The following is a 21,773-nucleotide window of genomic DNA, read 5'->3' as shown; positions in this document are numbered from 1 at the left end:
CTCTAGACATACAATTTTTAACATTTATTTTGAAAGATATCACACTCGCATCTCAACTCCGCGACAAAAAGGGGTTTCAAGGAAAAGACCTAAGCTTTATTTTGAGAAAAACAATTCAATATTAAAAAAAAAAATTTTAAAAAAAAATCAACAACATTTTTTTTTGCAAAAAAATCTAAAATTTTATGTCTTGTGTTCCAAAACATTTATTTTGATAGATATCCAACTCGCAACCCACTAAGCGGACAAAAGCTCTTCAAGAAAACACCTAAATTTTCTTTGGAGAAAAAAGGGCCCATTTTGATTTTGCGGTCAAACATTTTTTGTTTATTTTTTTCCTAAGATTGAAACATTTTGACAAAATTTTACTAAAAATAATAGGTAATTACATGGATGAGAAAAAACAACTCCTCTAACCCAGATTGTTCTGGACCGATCTGGTTTAGTGCATCCCTTAGAGCATCCCGATCGGAAGACATCGGTTTTAAATATTTGATCACTTGACATGAAATCCACTGTATACTTAATTGGAAATATTTATCCCTTCCTAGACCTTTTTATTATTTTTTAGAATTATATTTTTCGAAAAAGCGGTTTTCTATAAAAGTCGGTTTTTTAAATAAATAAATTCCGATTTAAACAGGGCAAGACGGATCTTGTGGCACGGAATTTATTATTCAATTTGATGTATTTATATGTTAATGAGATTCTAGACCTATAAAAACTGTTATATAGAACATTTAATTAGCGAAACGGTTTGTCCGATTTGGTAAAAAAAAAACAAATTAAAATTAATTCTATGTTAAACTAACATTGTATTTGCATGGAATATTTAAAAAAATCAGAAATAATCGAAAACAACCAAAACTGAGAATTTGTTATCGTCCGTGTATCTTTGATAGGCAAATAAAAAATATTTTTTTATAATGATTGCGCTGATGTTATATGTTTTTTTTAATATATTTACAGTCTTACACTCAAAACGATTATTATTTTAATGAAATCGATGCCTTATCCTGCAATAACCGACCAATTAGCAGCACTTTACCCAGTAAAAGCACTTACAATACGTATGAAAGTCAAACAGAAGATCAGACATCTAGTTATGATTTGTATGGCAACCAAGAGTACAACGACGGTAGTAGCTGTGATAGCTACAACCACCATCAAAGATCAGCATCTACCATGTCAAATGCCGGTAATTATAATGTCTCATATTACAGCAATGATTACAACCAATATTGTAAAAACGTAATCACTACAGACAACAACTTAATCTACCATCGCGATGCCTGCAGTGGCGATAGTAGTGATCGTTACGATATTTATTCCACGCTTGATTACGGTGATTATGACAATCTTAGAGGCGAGTTTATGAATTATGGAACGACAGTGGGCGAAGAGGGAAATGACCGACCATTTACGTCTCTGGGAGATAGTAATAATAAAATGTTGCCCCAAGTGCCACCAGTGCAGCATAGCCATAGTATGTGGGATGGTATGTACAGTACAGGCCAAAACAGACCGAGCAATGTCAGTCTACCGTCAACACCCACATTTCGATATAATAGTGCAAGTGTTGGCGGTAGAGGTATGACCTCTAATAATGGGGATTGGGACAGAGGGTTCGTGGCGAATGGTGTGAAGGCTCAGTTAAATGGTCAACGACATTATGACCACAGCGATGACGCAGGGTTTTATGGTCACAAGCCACCTGAGCGCGTATTACCTTTGCCCCAGTCCCAGCCTCAGACCTATGCGAGGAAATATTTAAAACAAGCATTTTTTGAAGATAACACCGACACCAATATGGCCACTAGTACAACATCGATGTCGGCATATAGAAATGAAATAAATCTGGATTATAAAAAGCAGCAACCTTTTACGTCCGCCACACAAAATCTTCCCCCACACAATTTGTATTATGATAATGGCGGTCTCATGGAAACCACAATTAATAGTCGTGAAAAGGATTACAATAATTCTTATAACTCCTACGAGTCCCGTTACTCGATAGAGCCACGGCCACATACCGCCATGCAATCGACGGACGAGTATAACGATTTTGGATTGAATTCTTTGGACAATATGTCAACGTATAGTGATACAACGGTACCAACTGCAACTGCAACCGCCAACATTTATGCCAACCAACAAAAATTACAAGACTTGCAAAAATGTCGTTACTCCATCATTATGGCCATGACAACAGCATCTGTCATTGCCAGCGGCGAAACCCGTATACCACAACATTTGCTAAAGAAATCAACAACAAAAACCTCGACAAGTAATGTAACAGATGCAACAGGTGTTTCCTCAACAGGTGGTGTGTGCTCAAAACTTGGAACTGGTGCAGGACTGACTTCATCAATGTCGTATAGATATGATGATAATAGTGGTTTCGTGGCTATTGGTAGTAATAACAAAAGCAGTAGCATAAGTGGGAGCAACAATATACAAACGTCATGTGCCTATACGAACGTAACAATGATATCAAATCTCAGCTCAGCGAATTTGCCACCCGTTACGTTTTCGACAGCAGCTTCATCCTCAATACTGTTGTTGTCGTCAGCCTCGCCAGTCGTGGCTGATAGTGCAAGCAACAGTAGCATGGGACATTCTGGCCACGTCGCCACTGCGTCTACAGCGACAGCGACAGGTGCGACAACAGAAACTTCGGAAGCGTCGAGCTTGTCGCTTCTGAAAAACTTGACTTCTAGAAAATTGCCAAAACCTCATCACACTGGTCATGGACACGTGGCCAACAAACAATTGCCTGAATCACCTCAATACCAGTTAAGTCATGCCGCAACAAGCAAAGCACTACCACAAATCCCACAATTATCGTCGCCGACAGCAAACGATACATTAGATAACATTAATTTAACATCGTCCATTTTATCAGCAACATCCTCATCATTAACATCATCAACGTTTTCGCTAGCATATCAAGCTACTTCTTTAGCAAGCTCAAGCTCATTAATAACATCTGTTACAAAAACAGAAGCAGCTGCTGCAGTAACATCGTCATCCCTAGCAGCCCATTTCTTGCCTAACAACAATAACAATACAACGGATGCGAAAAACTATGATAACTTTAATAATTACAAAAATAATAATGTTTTCAATAATAATGTACAAACTGCTGATGACAAGTATTGCTTAGTATCATTTCAAACCCAACAAGATAAAGAAAAAGCCAAAGGTAATGCTGAAGATAAATCAGAAGCAGCAAAAGATGGTGAAGAAGCCATTTATCATTTATCAACGACACCGTCCAGATTAAACAGTTTAACAGCTATAAATGACGCCACTTCGGAAGTATTCCATCAATACAAAATATCAACGCAATACGATTCATTACTCTCTTCATCAACATCATCATCATCATCACCACAAGTAGCTAGGACTGAAGCAGCACCTGCAGCAACAACAACATCAACAACATCAATATCAACATTATCAGCTTTAGCAAAAACTACAACTTCCCCAACAACAGCAACTGAAATTGATCATGATTATAAAACCCCATACGACTATAGCGATTATCTAAAACCCTATACATTGCCAACATTCTCCAGTAGCAGCAAGAGTAACAGCAATAACACCAATCTCCAATTTACCCTTAACCAAAAACCTAATAGTAGCAGTTATTTACCATTATATCCTAGTCTAGATATTCATACCAACTATTTAACATTATCATCCACCATAACCACTGACACGTCAACCACGCTTTCTTCATCATCATCATCCAGTGTGACGTGTACTTCGACAGCACCAGCCCACAAAACTGTAAATTCACAAGGTTCATCCAAAATTTTAGCAATAAATAACACAGGACTTAATAATATAATAACAGCTTTAAATCTAAGTGATAATAATATTAGCCGTAGAAGTAGCATAAGTTCGCCTGTAACGAAATTGGCAAGTCCTAGTAAAAGTGTTGTTCCAATTACCTCAATAACAAGTTATGCAGCAACAACAGCAACATTATCGTCATCCAATGTTCAAACATCAGTAGCGTCCTCATCATCAAACACCTTAACAGCATATTTCGATCATGCCTCAATGAACTCATCATCAATAACCCCGACAAAATATAGCGAAACTAGTTTGGAGACGAAGACGATAGAGACCAAAGACACTTCGTCTTCGTCTGCTTTGTATATAGATGATTACGACGACTACGATTACGATAGTTATTTAAACGACTATAAGCTCGGTTTTACAACGGCAGCAGCAACAGCAACAACAGCAACAACAACATCATCACCTACAACACATACTACAGCGACGACTACCTCGTCGTTAACAACCACATCCTCTTCTATGTTGAATAATTCATGCCCGACAAGCACAATGTCCTCGTCATCTTATACGACAACAACTACAACCATAATACAAGCAAACGACAATAGTTGTTATTCGATTAATAACAATGAAGCCGAATTGGCTTCAGAGTTGTCATTCACACCAAATTGTTTGTTTACAACAACTGAAACTACAGCGCCCAAGGCTGACTCTACACCGACATCAACCCAACAAGCCAAGACTGCCACGGCTGCTATATCAACTACAGCCTTATATGCAGACTATTTAAAAGACTATAGCGCAGTGACGGCTTCATCGTCCACTTACTTCGTAACGGATGAAACGAACAGCAAGTCATCTCAAGAGCTACCCTCGTACATAATGGACTTTATATTGACTTCGAACTCCATTGAATACGATAGTCAAAATTATTTGAATTTATATAAAATTAAAGAAGAGGATAACACGATAACAGACAAAGACACATATACCGACACCGACACCGACACCACCACAGACATAAAACAATTAAAGGCCGCCAATAACAACAATATCATAATTAGCACACACAAATCCATTGACAAGAGCATAGCCACATCTGTAGATGATTTGGAAGTAATAGCAACTGCTGCAGCAACAACAGTTAAAGCTGAAAGTACGGCCACAACACTTCACACATCGGAATTTACAACATCTCCATCCCCATCCCCATCATCCACACTAATTGCAGCAACAGGAACAACAACCGCAAACCAACTGACTGCCAACACTGCCTTGACGATGGTTGATTTTGATGACAATTTTTATAACAGCTTTAGTGTGAACCTAAATTCATTGATGGCCGACACTACGACATCTGAGATTATCAGTACTCAGTACACTACTATGCCAGTGACAAACTATAACAACATCACAGAAAAAAAACCATCATTAACATGTGAAACAACATCGTCCATTGACATATTTACCGCGCCTGTATATTCAAATTCAGACCAATACAGCAAGTCCCTATTTAATATTAGTAGCTTAGTTGCGAGTAGAAGTGAGCCCACAGATGTTGCTGGCGATTTTTATACAAAATCTACATCCACAATGGCAACAGCGACAACAGCGGCTATATCAACCATGCAATCAGCAGTAGCGTCCTCCACCAGCTCTTCCACCTCCCAAAAATCCACCACAGCTGGCACTAAAGCAGTCACCATGTTGGGTGGCCTGTCGCAGAGTCTAAAGGGAGGATTGGATGGTGTGTTGGCAGCTGCTGGCAGCAATGAACCGCAACAACAAAAACGAGGTTTCGGTTTTGGCTTAGCCTCGAAGTTTGTGCCTAATGTGGGCGGCTTATTAGGCGCCGCCACAAAATCTACAGCTCCTAGTTCGACTACAACACAACCTTCAAAGATCGTTGTGTCTGAACCAATACAACATACCCAAAGTCCACAAATCTCCGTGTCGTACAATAAACAAATTGAATATAACTATGACACAACAGTTACCACCACACCTCATGTAACATCTTCTCTACAAGACAGCTATTATGATTTTGTTACCACCAATGGTAATGTTATTATAACAGATGCCAACAACCAACAACTAGATAGGGACTATGTGGTATCATCACACAACACAGATATTTATGGTAATGGGGAAAACGATGTTCAGGGTGGTGGCCTCTACTACAACAGCAGTCAAACTACGTTCTATCATATGACAAGTAGTGTGGACTATGCCCAAGACGAAATGGTCAATCATTCGGAACAAATGATAATGTACGATGACGCTGTCACTGGGGATATGAATGATGTGGGTATAGAGTATTATGCTGATGAAAACCATGCTATTGATGTGTATGGCGGCTACAGCGAGTATGAAACTGTCGCAACTACTGCTCATTTTATTGACACCTCCATAGCGTACTCTACAGCAAGTGCAACAGTGGCAACAACATCAGCATCTGCCTCATCTTCCGTGCAATCTAACAATTCGACCACTGTGACAGCAGCCAAAAAAGCTACCAGTTCTATATTGTCATCTCTAACTAATGTAGCATCACAGATCTCACAGCAAACTTCTTCTTCAGCGCCAGCTGCTACCACAGCCGTAGCTACAACATGTATCAGCACTTCACAAGCAACTAGTACAAAATCAAGTAGTGGTGGCATGTTGGGTTCCATTTTTGGCAAAGCAGCGGCAGCAATGCAAACAGCCAGTCAAGTTGTGAATCAAGGTGCCTCAATGGCCAGCACAAAAGTTCAAAAGAATTTGCAACCTACAGCTGCCGCTTCGCTCATTAAGCGGGTGCCAATTAAAGAGGAACCTACCACCACATGTGCTGCAAACTACTACCAAAGAAGCACTATATCTCAGCAAGACTCGCTAGCCAGTCCATACGCATCGAGCTATGGCGGCAGTGGTGATGATTACGATAATAGCAATATGCCCAATAATGATGGAGGCTTCGATCAACATCAATTGGACGAGCAAGAGGAGGAGGATTATTACTATTCAAATCAAAACCACCACAATATACTTCAGCAGTCTCCGCAGAAACTATTACCAACGGTGCCACCAGCTGGTGGATCCACTGGCAAAAAACTGCCCACCATCAATGATAAATCGGGTTGTTTGGTTAAACAACAGCCGACCGAGATTTACGAAGAGGACCCCGAAGTTCTTGACAATAAGTCTCTACCGTACATGCAAATGGTTCCGACTTATGACATCGATAGTGAGCAGGCCGATTACTACATGGATAATCAGCCAGTGGCACCGTCTGCTAGACACATGGCCGCTAATGGTTATTATGAGCACACAAATGGTGGCAGTTATGATTATCGGAATGATTATTTCAACGAAGAGGATGAATTAAAATATCTGGAGAAGGAGAAGATCCAAGCCAAGCAGGATGTAATATATAGTACAAATAAGCAGCAGCAGCAGCTACGGCAAATACACAAACAGTCGTCCTTGCAGTATGTGCTGGATGATGATTACCAACAGGAACAAAATGAAATTATGGATGACTACATGGACGATATGTATCATAGTGAGGATAGTGGCAATTATCTAGATGAAAGTTCCAGCGTAAGTGTCAAAGGTTTAAGAACTCATCAACAGCAGGCACCAACCACAACAGCATCATTGGATGATTCACATCACCCAGCTGAATGCACGACCTCTTCAGCTTTATCCACAACGTTAGAATCAGTGGCGACATCAGCGACATCAGCACCACATCATCAGATCAAGAAACAAGACAGTATTATACTAGAAGAAGAAGAAAAGGATGACATTTCCTCAATCGTTGGCCTTCAAGACACCACCACCGTATCATCACCATCGAAGTCGCTTAGCCGCAAATCTAGTCATGACATTGCCAATGTCGAAGACGATCAAATAGGTGATTTACATATGGTATCAGCCAGTCTTCGATCTTCGCAGTCGAGAAAAATGAAGCTCATGCGTGGTGAAACGGAAGAAGTCGTTGGTGGGCATATGCAAATTATGAAACGTAAGACAGAAGTAACGGCAAAACAGCGTTGGCACTGGGCATACAACAAGATCATACTGCAATTAAATGTAAGTATTTTATTTATTTTTCAATTTCAATAACAAATACTTATATCAATACGAACTTATAGTGCATTTACACTTGTAATTTTCAAACTAGTTTATGATCATAAGCTACTTTCATAAACTATACCGTTTACATCTGCATTTTAGGCAGTTAGTTAAGTGGTTTATTTTTGACAAGTCATAAAACAGCTGACTTCAATATAAAACAAGTAAGAGTGCTATATTCGGCTATGCCGAATCTTATATACCCTTCACCTTTGTTGTGGATGCATTATTATTTTTTATAATTAGTATATATGTATGTACATTGCCCACTTTCAGCGTACAGCATCCGAAATTTATCAAGAACACAAAAAACAACAACAACGCCAAACGAAACAAAACACCAAAAGAAAAAACAAAAACAAAATACGCAAGGCAATGAAACCAACACACATCCAAACATACGTTTAAAAACATACGTTTAAAAAACAACAACAACGACAAAAGAAACAAAATACGCAAAGCATGCACATTCAAACATACGATTTGTTGATTTTTTGTCAAAAAAACCAACACACAACCAAACAAAAGTTTAGTTGTATAAAAAACAACAACGCCAAAAGAAACAAAACACAAAAAAAAACAAAATACGCAAAGCATGCACATTCAAACATACGATTTGTTGTTTTTTTGTCAAAAAAACCAACACACAACCAAACTAAACTTTAGTTGTATAAAAAACAACAACAACGCCAAAAGAAACAAAACACAAAAAAAACAAAATACACAAAGCTTGCACATCCAAGCATACGTTTTGTTGTTTTTTTGTCAAAGCATGCAATACATTGTGTTTTTTGATGAAATTTTCAGAGGTTGTCTCGGATTTTTGCTCATATCTCCGTTATTTATGGACGGATTTTGCTGATTTTAAATAGCAAAATTCTCGAAAGTATGTCTGACAGAATTGTTGAAGATTTGGATCCCGAAGATATCTGGGGCCTTCAGAAAATTGATTTCAACAGACAGACAGACAGACAGACGGACAGACAGACAGACAGACAGACAGACAGACAGACAGACAGACAGACAGACGGACATGGCTTAATCGACTCCGCTATCTATAAGGATCCAGAATATATATACTTTATAGGGTCGGAAATGAAAAATGTAGAAATTACAAACGGAATGACAAACTTATATATACCCTTCTCACGAAGCTGAAGGGTATAAAAATTTAATAAAAATATCGACGTTGCAACGCGAAGTGAAGAAAAAACGTTGCTGCACGTACATATATATGTACATTAGAGTGCTCCAAGATTGTATGGAAGATACAAATTTTCTAGGTACATGCCGCCCCTAGAATGCTTCTATGTATTGTAGAAACTCGTTGTGTAAAATATTAGGATGATAGAATAACGTTAACTGGTGCCGCAACGACGCTGAAGTTTTGAGGTGCATTTACAAGGGGGAAAAATGCAATTTTTTCAGTTTTTGTAAAAATTTTGGCATTATCAAAATGTACACGTAAGTGTCGTTCTAATAAGATATAAAAGACAAAAATTGGTTAAAAATGTTAAAGTTATTAAAAAATCGCCAGGCTATTAACGTGTCTCAGGCCACTAGAACAAAAAATGTAGAAACAAAATTAACATATTTTGAGAAATATTAAAATAAAAACACATTTTTACTTAAAATATATCCATATTTACTTGTATATGAGTTTTTGTCTTCGTAGGATATCGTTAACCTATTCGCAGGTATGACCAAAAAAATTTAATTTTTTTAAATTCAGTTTCAAAACTCCAATTTAAAATTTTTAAAAATTTTGTTAAACAAATTTCAAAATTTTTTGACATCACATTGGGATTTATTGAGAACATAATAGGGAATAAAAATATTAAAAAACTATGAAAATACCTCCTATAGTTTTTCCGTACCTGCGATTTAAATTTTGAGATTTTCGAGAAAAACTATTTTTTGGCCATATTTTGGCGAATGAGCCGAATTTCTTTACTGTTATGATTTTAAGCAAAAGCTATTCAGAATATTATATACCAGGTAATTCTAAATATAGTCTGAAAGTTTTACTAAAATCGGAAAACGTTAACCCTTAAATCGTGAAGGTCAAAGGTACATTTTTTCAATATTTGGAATTTCTCATGGAAAGATAGCGAAATGTTATATATTTTTGGGCCGATTTTGATGAAACCTAAGAAAAATACTAATGTACTAATGTACATATAAACATACCTTGCATTTTCGTTGTCCATATTATATAAAAAACTCTTTTTAATACATTTTTTAAACTTTTTCTTACAGTTTGGTTATTTTTTAAAAGAAAACTGTTTTTATATTTTTGAGCAAATGTCAAATGTTAACAGCGCTGCCAGAAAAATGTTTAAAAACAGAGTTGCATTAGCAAAAACTCGTTGTTTGTAACTAGTTTATCTCAAAAGCTAGTTACAAATCTGTTTTTGTTTTGTATGAATAAACAAGTTTCTCAAACTAGTTTATCACCATAAACAACTTATAACATGTTTATGGCGTAGGTGTAAATGCACTATTATGGTGATGGAAACGGAATAAATAACTAAATTGTATTCATAACTTATTGAAATTCCGAAGATTTATTAATTAACAAGTAATAAAGTATGTTAGGGATTAACAAATCACGGAAAATTACTAGATTTTTGATATCTCGTATTACCTAGAAAGATAAATTTCAGCATACAGTAAAACCTTGATAACCCGGATAATTTATTGCAGAAACTGTTCATGTATTCAAAATGCTTTTAAAACACATATCCAATGATATATTATATTTATGTATCATTTAAATAAATGTTTATTGTTTATTGTTTACAAAATTCCATCTAAAAATTTCACAACATGGGTAATTTTTTCACGTGAACAAAGTTTATGAAAAATGGGAAAAGGGGACATATTTCATGTGAAATATTGATTCATTATATACAAGATATTTATTGACAATAAAATATTTTTCTGATACATCGGTTATATTATTATGGACAAAAGTTGGTACAAGGATTTATTAGTTATTATAAGATTATTTTGAATATTCAAGTTATTTTCTGAAGGTGACTAGTGATAAATGTAATACGATTTCCGCAATACTTTACAGTACTACAGAACTTATTTTGTGCAAAATTTTATAAGGATTGCCGCATAATCAACATATGTATGTACTTATTTATGACTGCTCAAATAGTATTCCGGTGGACTATTGTATGGGACTAGAGAAAATCATGGATCATTTTCAATACCAAACAAACCTTATCAACAGAGTATTTGTGGATAATTTTAGCCAGTTGGTTCCTTTCGTGGCTGCCCAATCGTGTTTCAAACAGACAGATGAACATTTTTTGTTATAAAATAAAATAATACTTTTATATTTTATTTTAAATATTAATATAATTCGGCAAAAATTGTGCAGTTTCAATAGAGTTTCCATATAACCGAAGAATTTCAAACCGCGGTTTCGGTTTTAAAAAAGTCTTTGTGATAATTTATTAAGTATTAAGTGTTATAGAAACAAAATCCGTTGATAATATAGGAAATGCTATACAAATTTAAAGTTCAAACAAGAGGATAAGTAAAATTGGTATTTTTTCTTTTAATGGTTCTTTTTTAATATATTGAATTAGCTGGCTCAGTAAAGAAATAATCAAGAATAGGGTGAAATTGTATTATGATACCAAAAATGGAAATTTATATATAAAAAATCTTATATAAAAAATCGAGTTTTTGTTCAGAAATATGAGTGATCACAGATCGAGCTCCTTTTCTTGATTAAACGCTTATTGGCCAAGTTATTAACGAATTTAGATATTTTGAGTTTTTATATAAAAAAATCGATTTTTGGCCAGAAATATCAGTGATCACAGATCGAGCTCCTTTTCTTGATTAATCGCTTATTGGCCAAGTTATTAGCGATTTGAGATATTGTGAGTTTTTATATAAGTAATCGAATTTAGGTCTGAAATATGAGTGATCACAGATTGATGTATTTTGCAGATGTATTTAATAAGTGGACGTGGACAAATTTTATTTCTGTAAAAACTTTTGCGGACTATTGCGAATATAAAAAAAAATTGCCAAATCGGTCCAGACGTACTGCGATTTTGGATATATCAAAACAAAATTGGCGTGGTAAATTTTTCTTTCAGTAAAAACTTAAATTGGATTACTATGAACATTTAAACAAAAAATTAGCCAAATCGGTGCATCCGTTTTCCGATTTTGGATAAATCGAAAAAAGTGGGCATAAAAATTGGGCGTGGTCAATTTTTCATTCCGTTAAAACCTAAGTTGGACTAAATCGGTCCGGCCGTTCTCAATTGATGCAATTACCAACGAACGACATTTGATTTTTATTTATATAGATAGACTAGCTAAAACCCGGTGTGCTTCGCTACCCGTACCGTAAAGATTTACAATATATTTAGTCTAAAATTAGTTTCTGTCCATGTGAAAAACATGGATTTTCTAGATTTAGTCCGCAAACTTGCAAAGACTGACCTTGAGCATTATCAATTGTCATTGCAAATACTAAGCAAGTAGGAAACTTCAATCGATTAAAATCGCTCCGATTAGATTGTTCATTAATTGTCTTACTGTAAGTCGAGTGCCATTACAAATACGCAAACAATCATACAAACAAATACATATTGACTTTTATATATATATATGTATATAACTTTTATATATATAAGGGTTTCAAATGTATACAAATTTTAACATTTACTTAATATTGTTGGTAGTCCGCGCACTTCTGTACTAAAAATTAATATTGATAGTTGCTATAGCATTCCCTATATATAATTTGTCATTATATCTATGGAAGGTGCCACGCCCACTTTTGCTAGTTTGCCCATTTTTGGCCTAAATATGTAATTCATACAAAGTTTCATTGCTTTACATATCAAAATTATTGACATATATATGATTTTTAGTATTTAGTTTGTATGGGATGTGCCACGCCCACTATTGCTAGTCCGCCCATTCTTGTCCTAACTATTAATATTGATGATAGAATAACCGTGCAAAATTTATGGACTCTATCTCTTATTGTATCCCATATAATAGATTTTTTAATTATCATCATATGGGAGGTGCCACGCCCTCTGTGGCTTCTACCCCCATTTTCATGCTCATGCAAAATTTGAGGACTATAGCTATTATAGTTTCCAAAATATATGATATTTAAAATTAACTTTGTATGGGAGGTACCACGCCCACTTGAAAATTCAAAACAAAAAGTATCCTATTGTTCCTTCCAGATATAAACACACATTCACTTGTATATATATAGGTTGAAATTAATTCTCGTGGTCAATATTTTTTTCGCCCAAAGTAAGAAACAAAATTAGGTACAGTTACTTGGTAGAATTTAATTTTTGGTTGTTTTTTATATAGTTAAAGTGTACTGCTGGTCTAAATTACCCGACAATAACTATGTATGTACTTTGTAAGCCAAGAACGCGTCTTTTTAGTTTGTACCAATAAAAATATATTGAAATTTAATTTTTAAATCAGTCATGATTAGCTGGTTCATGAATTTTATGTATTAAATACTAGTCCACATTACTCTCATATACTAGTCCACATTAACCTCCAACTTTTTTGGGTTCCTTTAAAGCCAAAAAATTATAGAATACATTTGCTAATTTATTGCTTCACAACTTAAAACTTTCCCCAATCTACAATGTTTTCGCGGAATAAGATCATGGATTCATAAACATTTTTTAAGGGATGATGATAAAGTTAATATGCAAAGTTATAGCAAATGTATTAAAGTTTGTATTTTAATGCTTAATGCAAAATTTTTTTGCAATATATGTATGTATACATATGTATCTGTTTTAGTAACAAAAATACTAAATATTAAAAAAAGCTCAAAATGATATCAATAATATTAGAAGAGAAAACAATAAATTAAATCTGTTAAATGATTGTTCGTCACTGTACATTAGGAATACATATTAACGAAAGCTAATTTTTACTGACTCCCGCTGTGATCAACTAACACCTAAGAAAAAGGAATAGCAAACAATTGTATAAAAAAACTCATTCTCTTCTATTAACTGCTAGTGCGATGGAGTGCCAGGGCGATATTCAATTAAATAAACAACGTTGTTTTGCTCAATAAAAGTTACTAAAACTTCAAATTTTCTGAAAACGTGATTGCGTTAGGAACAAATTAATACACAATTTTTAGTATTCTTTTAGTTCGGATTCTAAATTTCTTTATGTGTGTGTATCTGTAATTTGATAATAAGTTCTTAAGTTGTATTAATTCATACGATAAATATTGAAATGCGTTAAACCCGCATATCGTTTTATGTATGCCATATTACTAATTAACCAAATATATACATATGTACATATGTATGTATTTATGCGGGCACTCATTACACTCATTACTATCTTTGCGAAAGAGCATAAACTCATTTTATTTAGTAGTGGCTACTTTTAATTTCATTTTGACTAGCGTGACCAGGCATTTTTTTTTACAAAAAAGAGGTATAACAAAAATATATTGAAAAATCGGGCCATTCAAAAATGGTGTTAAGAAAAACCGGAATTAATAATTCTGTTTTTTTTCTGTAGAATTTGTAAAATTTTATAATGCATATTTATTGTGATAAAATTTAATTTTTTCGTAAAGGAGGGTAGAAAAAATGTAAAATTTTGTATGCCAACAAAGATAACGATATATATATGTAAGTCATTGAAAAGTATGTTGTTCAGTACGTACAAGTCATTTTTCGAAATGGCATAGTACCTACATGTATAACCCACTAATGTCACTTTATTTACTTGCAAAAAAAGCTTTATTTAGTTAACGTAATCATACATCCTGCATTTGCCGGAATTATCCCGATTTTTGGTGACTAATACCATCTAAATTTGCTCTGACACTAGCAGAAATAGTATCTGAAAATATAAATTGCAAACTAAAATAAAAAAATTATAAAAACTTATGATTTTTACAAATTATTTGGAGCATTTAGAAACTAATATAGTTTTATTTGAATTTCGGACAAAAATTGAAAATTTTCCAAATTTAACGAGTATTAGGTGATTAGACGGACTTAATTCCATCCTATATTCGGATGGTTTTTCAGTTGCCTATATCAATGTAGCAAGTTAATAGTAGGGACCGTAACGGTTATTAGTCATTTTGTGACTTTAAAAATAAAAATCCATCTAAAACAGTTATTTTTCAAAGTAAAATTAAAAGTTCGCACGAAACTGTTAAAAAAACAGTTTTAAATAGCCGTCATAAAAATAACTCATTTGAGGAGTTTAATTTTTTCCGTCATAAAAAAACTCATTCGAAGAATTTTATTGTTTCCGTCATAAAATAAAAGCCATTTAAGAGTTTTTTTCCGTCAGAAAATAAAACTCATTTTATGTAAATTGACACCTAAGGTCATTACAATTTGTAGGGGCTTTACATTGCAATTGAATAATTTTTCATTAAAATAAAATCAAGTGCGATTTTAATTTGTTATTGTTTGATTTCTATTAACAAATTGTTGTTGTTTTATTTTTTTCTTAAAGAAATAAATTACTACAAGCCTTATATCAGATAGACTTTTATTTAATGACGGAAAAAATAAAAGTCCTCAAATGAGTTTTTTTTTCAGACGGATAAAATAAATCTCCTCAATGAGATTTTTTATGACGGCTATTTAAAACTGTTTTTTTAAGTGTTTCGTGCGAACTTTTATTTTTACGTTGAAAAATAACTGTTAACTGTGGAGTTGAGAGCACGTCAATACGAATCTATTGGTATATAACAGTATAGGTCTACGTTGACTCTAACATAGAGATTTTTTGATTTAAAATTTTCTGGATAACCGTTATTTACGGTCCCTGGTTAATAGTTTTTTTTTTTAATGTTGTTGGATACTGGCCAAACCGGATTTTTGAAACCGAATATTCATTCGAGGTCTACTAATATGCTGTTTATAGAAGTAGTGTTTAAAACAGAATACTAAATTCTTGTCGGCAAAAAGACCATCAATATGTAGAAAATAGTTAATTATTTTTATCTTACATATTATATAATTTATATAACGTAGACACCAATATTCAACAAGTTAAAAATCTTATTCTATTAAAATTTAACTTCAAAACTTATGTATATAGGGTGGGTTGATTATATTTGATTTTTACACGACATCAACACTTCTTATTGCTACTTTGAAATTCCATACGCATCACAATTAAAGGGCTGGTTACCGTGTCTTCGATGAATGTTAAGACCACCATAGTTGTTATTCCAATAACAAAGATTGCAAAAACTAGTTTTTATTCGAATGAAACATTTTCAAAAATAATAACAAATTATTCGATCAATAATTTTCGAATACTCGAATAAGTTAATTTTCAAGTAATTTTTTTAAATAGTTTATAGAATATAACTAAAAATATTGAAGAAAATTATCTCAAAGAAACATTGTAAATTTGTTTAGAAACTAATTTTTACAAACATTATCAAACTTAACGAAAAAACGTTCTGACTAATAAGGACTTATTATTTAAAAACAATAACACATTTTTTTATATCGCCCATTTGCTGCAAGAACGTCATTTAGTTAATAAAATAACATTTTGGCATAGTAAACAAGCTGTTTTAATAACTGACAAAATCTTGTGAACTAGCTTCTAAAATTACGTGCAAAATTTCATAACCTATTGTCTATTACTTGCAATAACGTCTTATTTTAGTTGTGTGTTCAACATCGTTAAGTTGCCAATATAAGTGACTATTTATTGAAAATTTTCTGATTTTCGACATAATTTATTAAATTATTCGAATAATATGTTTATCCTTGTGGAAAAACGCCAATAACTTATTTTGCCCCTAGATATGTGAATGTTACAATGTTGCAGCAGTCCATTTACTAAACAACAAATTAAGACTCATCCAAACTAAATTTATTTTTAAGAAAAGATATATATGTATTTAATAAAAAAAATGTGATTAATTTATGATTCCCTCCTTTTCACAATATAATTTTTAAAATTCTACATTTACATAATATTTACCGTTATATAATTAAAACCATCTGGTCACGTTAGTTAAGCTTTTTACACAATAACTAATCGAAATATTAAGCGAATCGTCTAAACAAAATTCAAACGATCCGCTTCAATCTTAAGTTTTACAAATAAAAGCCGTACATCGAGGACTAGGTGTGAGTGGAACTTAATTAACTGATAAAATAAACGATGTAGTTAAAATTTACCATTTCCACTTCAACACTATTTGTTTTATTAAGTTGGCACATTATTTCAATTATAAACTATCAAACTCAGTCTCAACTCTACGCCCGTAAGTTGTTTAGTGTTTGTGGTGATATATTTATATTTTATTGGTAAAATGGCTCAATGTAAAGACGATACCGTCGACAAATCTGAGCAGTTATTAATCCTGACATCGGTAGAACGTACTCGACGTTTAAGTTTTCTGCTATGGCGACACAATCATTACAGTGTAACGGTTAGACAAGTAAGTTTTGTATTGTGTTTAATCCTAAGAATTTGTTAAATAAATACACCGCTCTAATCTTGGATTTTGCTGCAAACAAAGTCCCCAAACCGAAAATGAATTAAATCTTCGCTCAGTAAATATTTTTTGCATTGAAGGCTTTCTGCCGGGATTTACATACATTATAATGTAAATCCCCCAAATAGTTTCTTTCACCACTGATTTGAATTATTTTTATTTATATTTATCTTTACAATGAAACTTATTAGCTAAATACAAAAGTGCTTGTTTTAATTTTATATTTCCAAAGAATTCTTAAATAGCAATACAACTTCTGACCTATTTACAAAAGTGTTAAAAATAGTTTTTTATATTACATATAATAATTTTATTTGCCAATTAAATTTCCTAATAATTCCGTCTTCTTTATTTTTATTAATTTCTTATGTGCTAGTACAGCTTTACACATTACAGTGGTTTTATTGGTGGTTGTGTTCAAGGTCTATTAATAAGGTCTGTGCAACTCTACAACAATTCAAAAACAAGAAGAAAAACAGGCATTTTGTTTGTGTAAAACTATACTGAAATTGTCAAAAACATACCTAATATAATTTTATTTTCAACAACATACATTTATTTTTTTAGATATATGAAATTTAAGAACTATTGAAGAGCAGTAACGCATTTTTTTATTATTTTTTTTTTCAATTTGTTCACGACACTTTTTATTATTTTTATGTTTTTAATTTATTTTTTCAGTTTTCAATTTTGTCACGAAACGTTACAAAAGTAAACAAATTTGAAAAAAAAACAATGGCGATCTAAAAATGTAAACAAATTTTGACAAACACAGTATGTAAACACAAAGGGACAAAAAATTATCAGCTGTTTAGTTGGACATATGTACCTTATTAATAGACCTTGGTTGTGTTATTGTTGAGGTTACGGTTGCGGTGGTTTCCGTAACGCATAGTTGGGGGTAGTGCACTAAATGTTGATTGAAATCAGCATTGCACTATCACTCACTAAAATTTAGTTTGCACTATTTTTTATCAGCTTTAGTGATAATGCTTATTTCTTAACTAGCACTAAAAAAAATAGTGATAGTGATAATTTTTTAACTATCACTAAACGAAGATTTAGTGCAAAAATCTGCACTACAATTAATTAGTGCAAAATTTTAACCTGCAATCAAAAAAAGCTGCATTAAACATATTATCACTAAATTTTCAAAAATGAGTAGTCGTGAAATTGTTGAATCCAAAATCGGAAAATAAAAATTTTAAATATTTTTTGTTATTTTTAATGAAATATTAGTCTTAAGTTTTAAATTAGTGTACAGAAATATACTTAAACAATTTTGAACTTAAAAATTTAGTGCACAATTTGAAAATGCACTCAAATTAGTGCATACAAAAATGTTGCAATAAACTGATGATTGCATTTTTTTAAATCAACTAAATTAATTTTGAGTGCAAAATTTTTTAACTCACTATCACTAATGTTTAGTGAGGCTGCTAATTTTCAACTCATCACTAAAAATGAACAAAATGATTGCACTAATTTTGCACTATCACTAAGTATTAGTGCAAACTGCAAAATTAGTGCACTACCCCCATCTATGCCGTAACGCAGGCGTAAAAAATGTCTCCTCTGGGGTGTATCAATTACCGGCATCGCTTAGTAAATAGTTCTTGCATTGCTGGGGCAAAAGGTTTTCTTAAGTATTTAGAAACATATCTGCAGTAAAATAAATCTTTACTGGGCGATACCGTTTTTGATACACCCAAGAGGAGAAACCTCTTGCGCACGACCGATGACCGGTAATGCAAAAAGCCTTTACTGAGCGAGGAAAGTTTATCATACACCCCGGAGGATAAAACATCTGTGGTTTTCCCCAAAACAAAACCAAAAAATCCCAAGTTAGAGATTTTTTGGTTTGGTGGTTTTGTTCGCTTCGTAGAACCCCAAAATTTGGGGTTTTAATGCATTTTCGGCTTGGGGAGTTAGTTCGTAGCGCCGACAAATTTACATAAATTATGCATAATTAAATCTCGTGTTATGAATTATAAATAACTTATAATTCTCAAATCCAAAAATTCAAATCGCCAAATCGTCATTTGAGACTTTTTTTAATTTCAACCTACCTTAGGTATGTAAACTAAAAATGGTCATCTATAAAAATTTTTAGTGACTCATGTTACGATTTCCATTCAAGTGCAATAATATTAATTCTTTGGCAATATCGTATTCCGCCTAATCGTAAAAAATAATATTTTGTTAAATGTATTTTTTCTACCCATTCGGCGTTAATGGGTGAAGCAACCATGTGTAAGCGTGCACGTGTTCAAAAGTGTAAGTCCCTGGAAGTAATTGTAAAAAAAGTAAAAAAAAAATGTTCTTCCTATATTTTTTTCAAATAAAGTGCACGAAAAAGCAATTTTTTGGGAAAAAATGTTAACAAAATTTGTTTGGTGGACTCTTAGCTATATTATTGCCATATAAAGTTAAGCGGTATCACCAAATCTGAATTAGCTTTTGGACAAAAATTGATGACACCATTTTTTAAGGGCCCACTGATTTTCAGAATCATTGGGGGCCCATAAAAAAAATTGGTCACCAAAATGGACAAACTGAGTATAAGGTTTTACTACCCTTTGGTAGAACTGTTGCACTGTGTAATTAGAACAAAGCAAACCTAACTATCTCCAATGAACATTGCTGTCTTTGCTTTAATCGGTAGTTGCTTTGGCTTGGCATTCATCAAATGTAACTAGATGATATTACAAGTTTTCGAAAAAAAAATAAATTAATTTTGCAGATTTTGATTCTATAACCCACATATATTATTATACCACATATATTATGGATCCTTATAGATAGAGGGGTCAATTAAGCCACATTCGTCTGTCTATCTATCCGTCCGTCTGTCTGTTGAAATCAACTTTCCAAAGCCCCCAAAATAACTTACATACACGATTCATACATCAAAATAGGTCCACAAATGGCTGAGATATAAGGAAAAACCAAGACAACCTTGATTTTTGACCTACATATATCTGGATTACTAAGTCATTAATATAGATAATATGGATATCTAATGATACCTTTGCAACGACATAAGTACATACATATATAAGATATAATTTTTCACTAAATATTAAAAAAAAAATTTACAAAAACAATTCGAATTTTTTTTTCCAAAAAATGAAAAAAAACAACTTCGGAAAAAAAAATAATTTTGTTTACCTAAAAATATTTAAAAATTTTATTTTGAAGTATAATTTGGTGAATGGTTTATAAGATATTAAAGACAGACGGGCATGGCTTAATCGACTCCGCTATCGGAAAATTTCATTGTGGAAATTACAAACGGAATGACAAACTTATATGTATATACCCTTCTAAAAAGTATAGATTCTAAATTACTTTTACGCAGAATGCTGTACAATTAATAAAAAAATTATGAAAGTATGGTAGGTCAAGCCCGACCATATAATAACCTACACTAACTAAATGAACAAACCCATTTTTGTTTTTAAAATATCAATAATTTATAATCGTGCGTAATTTTCGGGAGAGGGCCTTATATTTATTTAGTTTTTTATGTATTTATGAGAGCATAACTCTAGTCGGAGAGGGCAATATATACTCCCACTATATATATTATATGGGAGATTTATGCACTTTAACCCTTTGACGACCACGGGGACACCAGTGTCCCAAAACAAAAATATTGAATAACTAAATAACGAAAAAAGGAATGAGTGTCGTTTTAATTTTAATTAGTACGTAAAAGTGTCTCTTATTAATGTGTTTAGATTAAAACAAGTTCAGTTACAGCATTTATTTTTTATTGTATTTTGGTACTATGTTCAAGAATTGTGCAAAAATGTTTTTAAGCGTAAAACTGATTTTTTAAATTTTATATTGCGATATATATTCGACCTGGAAAGTGCATTTTTGTTACAAAAAGTTATAAAATCATTATTCATGTTGCGTGAATTGATATGATTCATTCGACTAATCGAACAATTTAAAAATGGCCATTTATGAATAACGAATAATTGGAACAATTTTAAAATTTTTAATAATTTCAAATTAAAATAAGTAATAATGACTCACAAAAATTGTATTGTTTCTGAAATTCGACAAATAACTAAAGACAAAGGGACTTTCGATCACTGTAGATGATTGTTCCGATAGATACTTCTATAAATATATAAATATTACTGCAAGAAGTTACAATTCTAAAAACAAATCTTTCAAAATTTTTAACTTAGGACTAGAACCAATGAAAATAAAAGGTACACAATAAAATATTTGTTATTTAGCTGGCGAAATATTAGAAGAATCGCAATTAATAATCAAAATT

General features: G+C 32.8%; 1 protein-coding gene across 1 annotated transcript in view; it reads left to right on the top strand.

Moving 5' to 3' along the window:
- Nucleotides 1-21,773, top strand: part of LOC135962851 (serine-rich adhesin for platelets-like) — a 191,291-nt gene that overhangs the window by 20,034 nt on the left and 149,484 nt on the right. The window contains exon 3 of the mRNA XM_065514755.1: nucleotides 970-7,893. Coding sequence (XP_065370827.1) covers nucleotides 970-7,893 — 6,924 coding nt within the window. The remainder of the gene's footprint in view (nucleotides 1-969; nucleotides 7,894-21,773) is intronic.

Source organism: Calliphora vicina, chromosome X, assembly GCF_958450345.1.
Source record: "Calliphora vicina chromosome X, idCalVici1.1, whole genome shotgun sequence".
NCBI lineage: Eukaryota > Metazoa > Arthropoda > Insecta > Diptera > Calliphoridae > Calliphora > Calliphora vicina.
The sequence above is the reverse complement of the archived record's forward strand: the minus strand, read 5'-3'. Positions and strand labels throughout refer to the sequence as shown.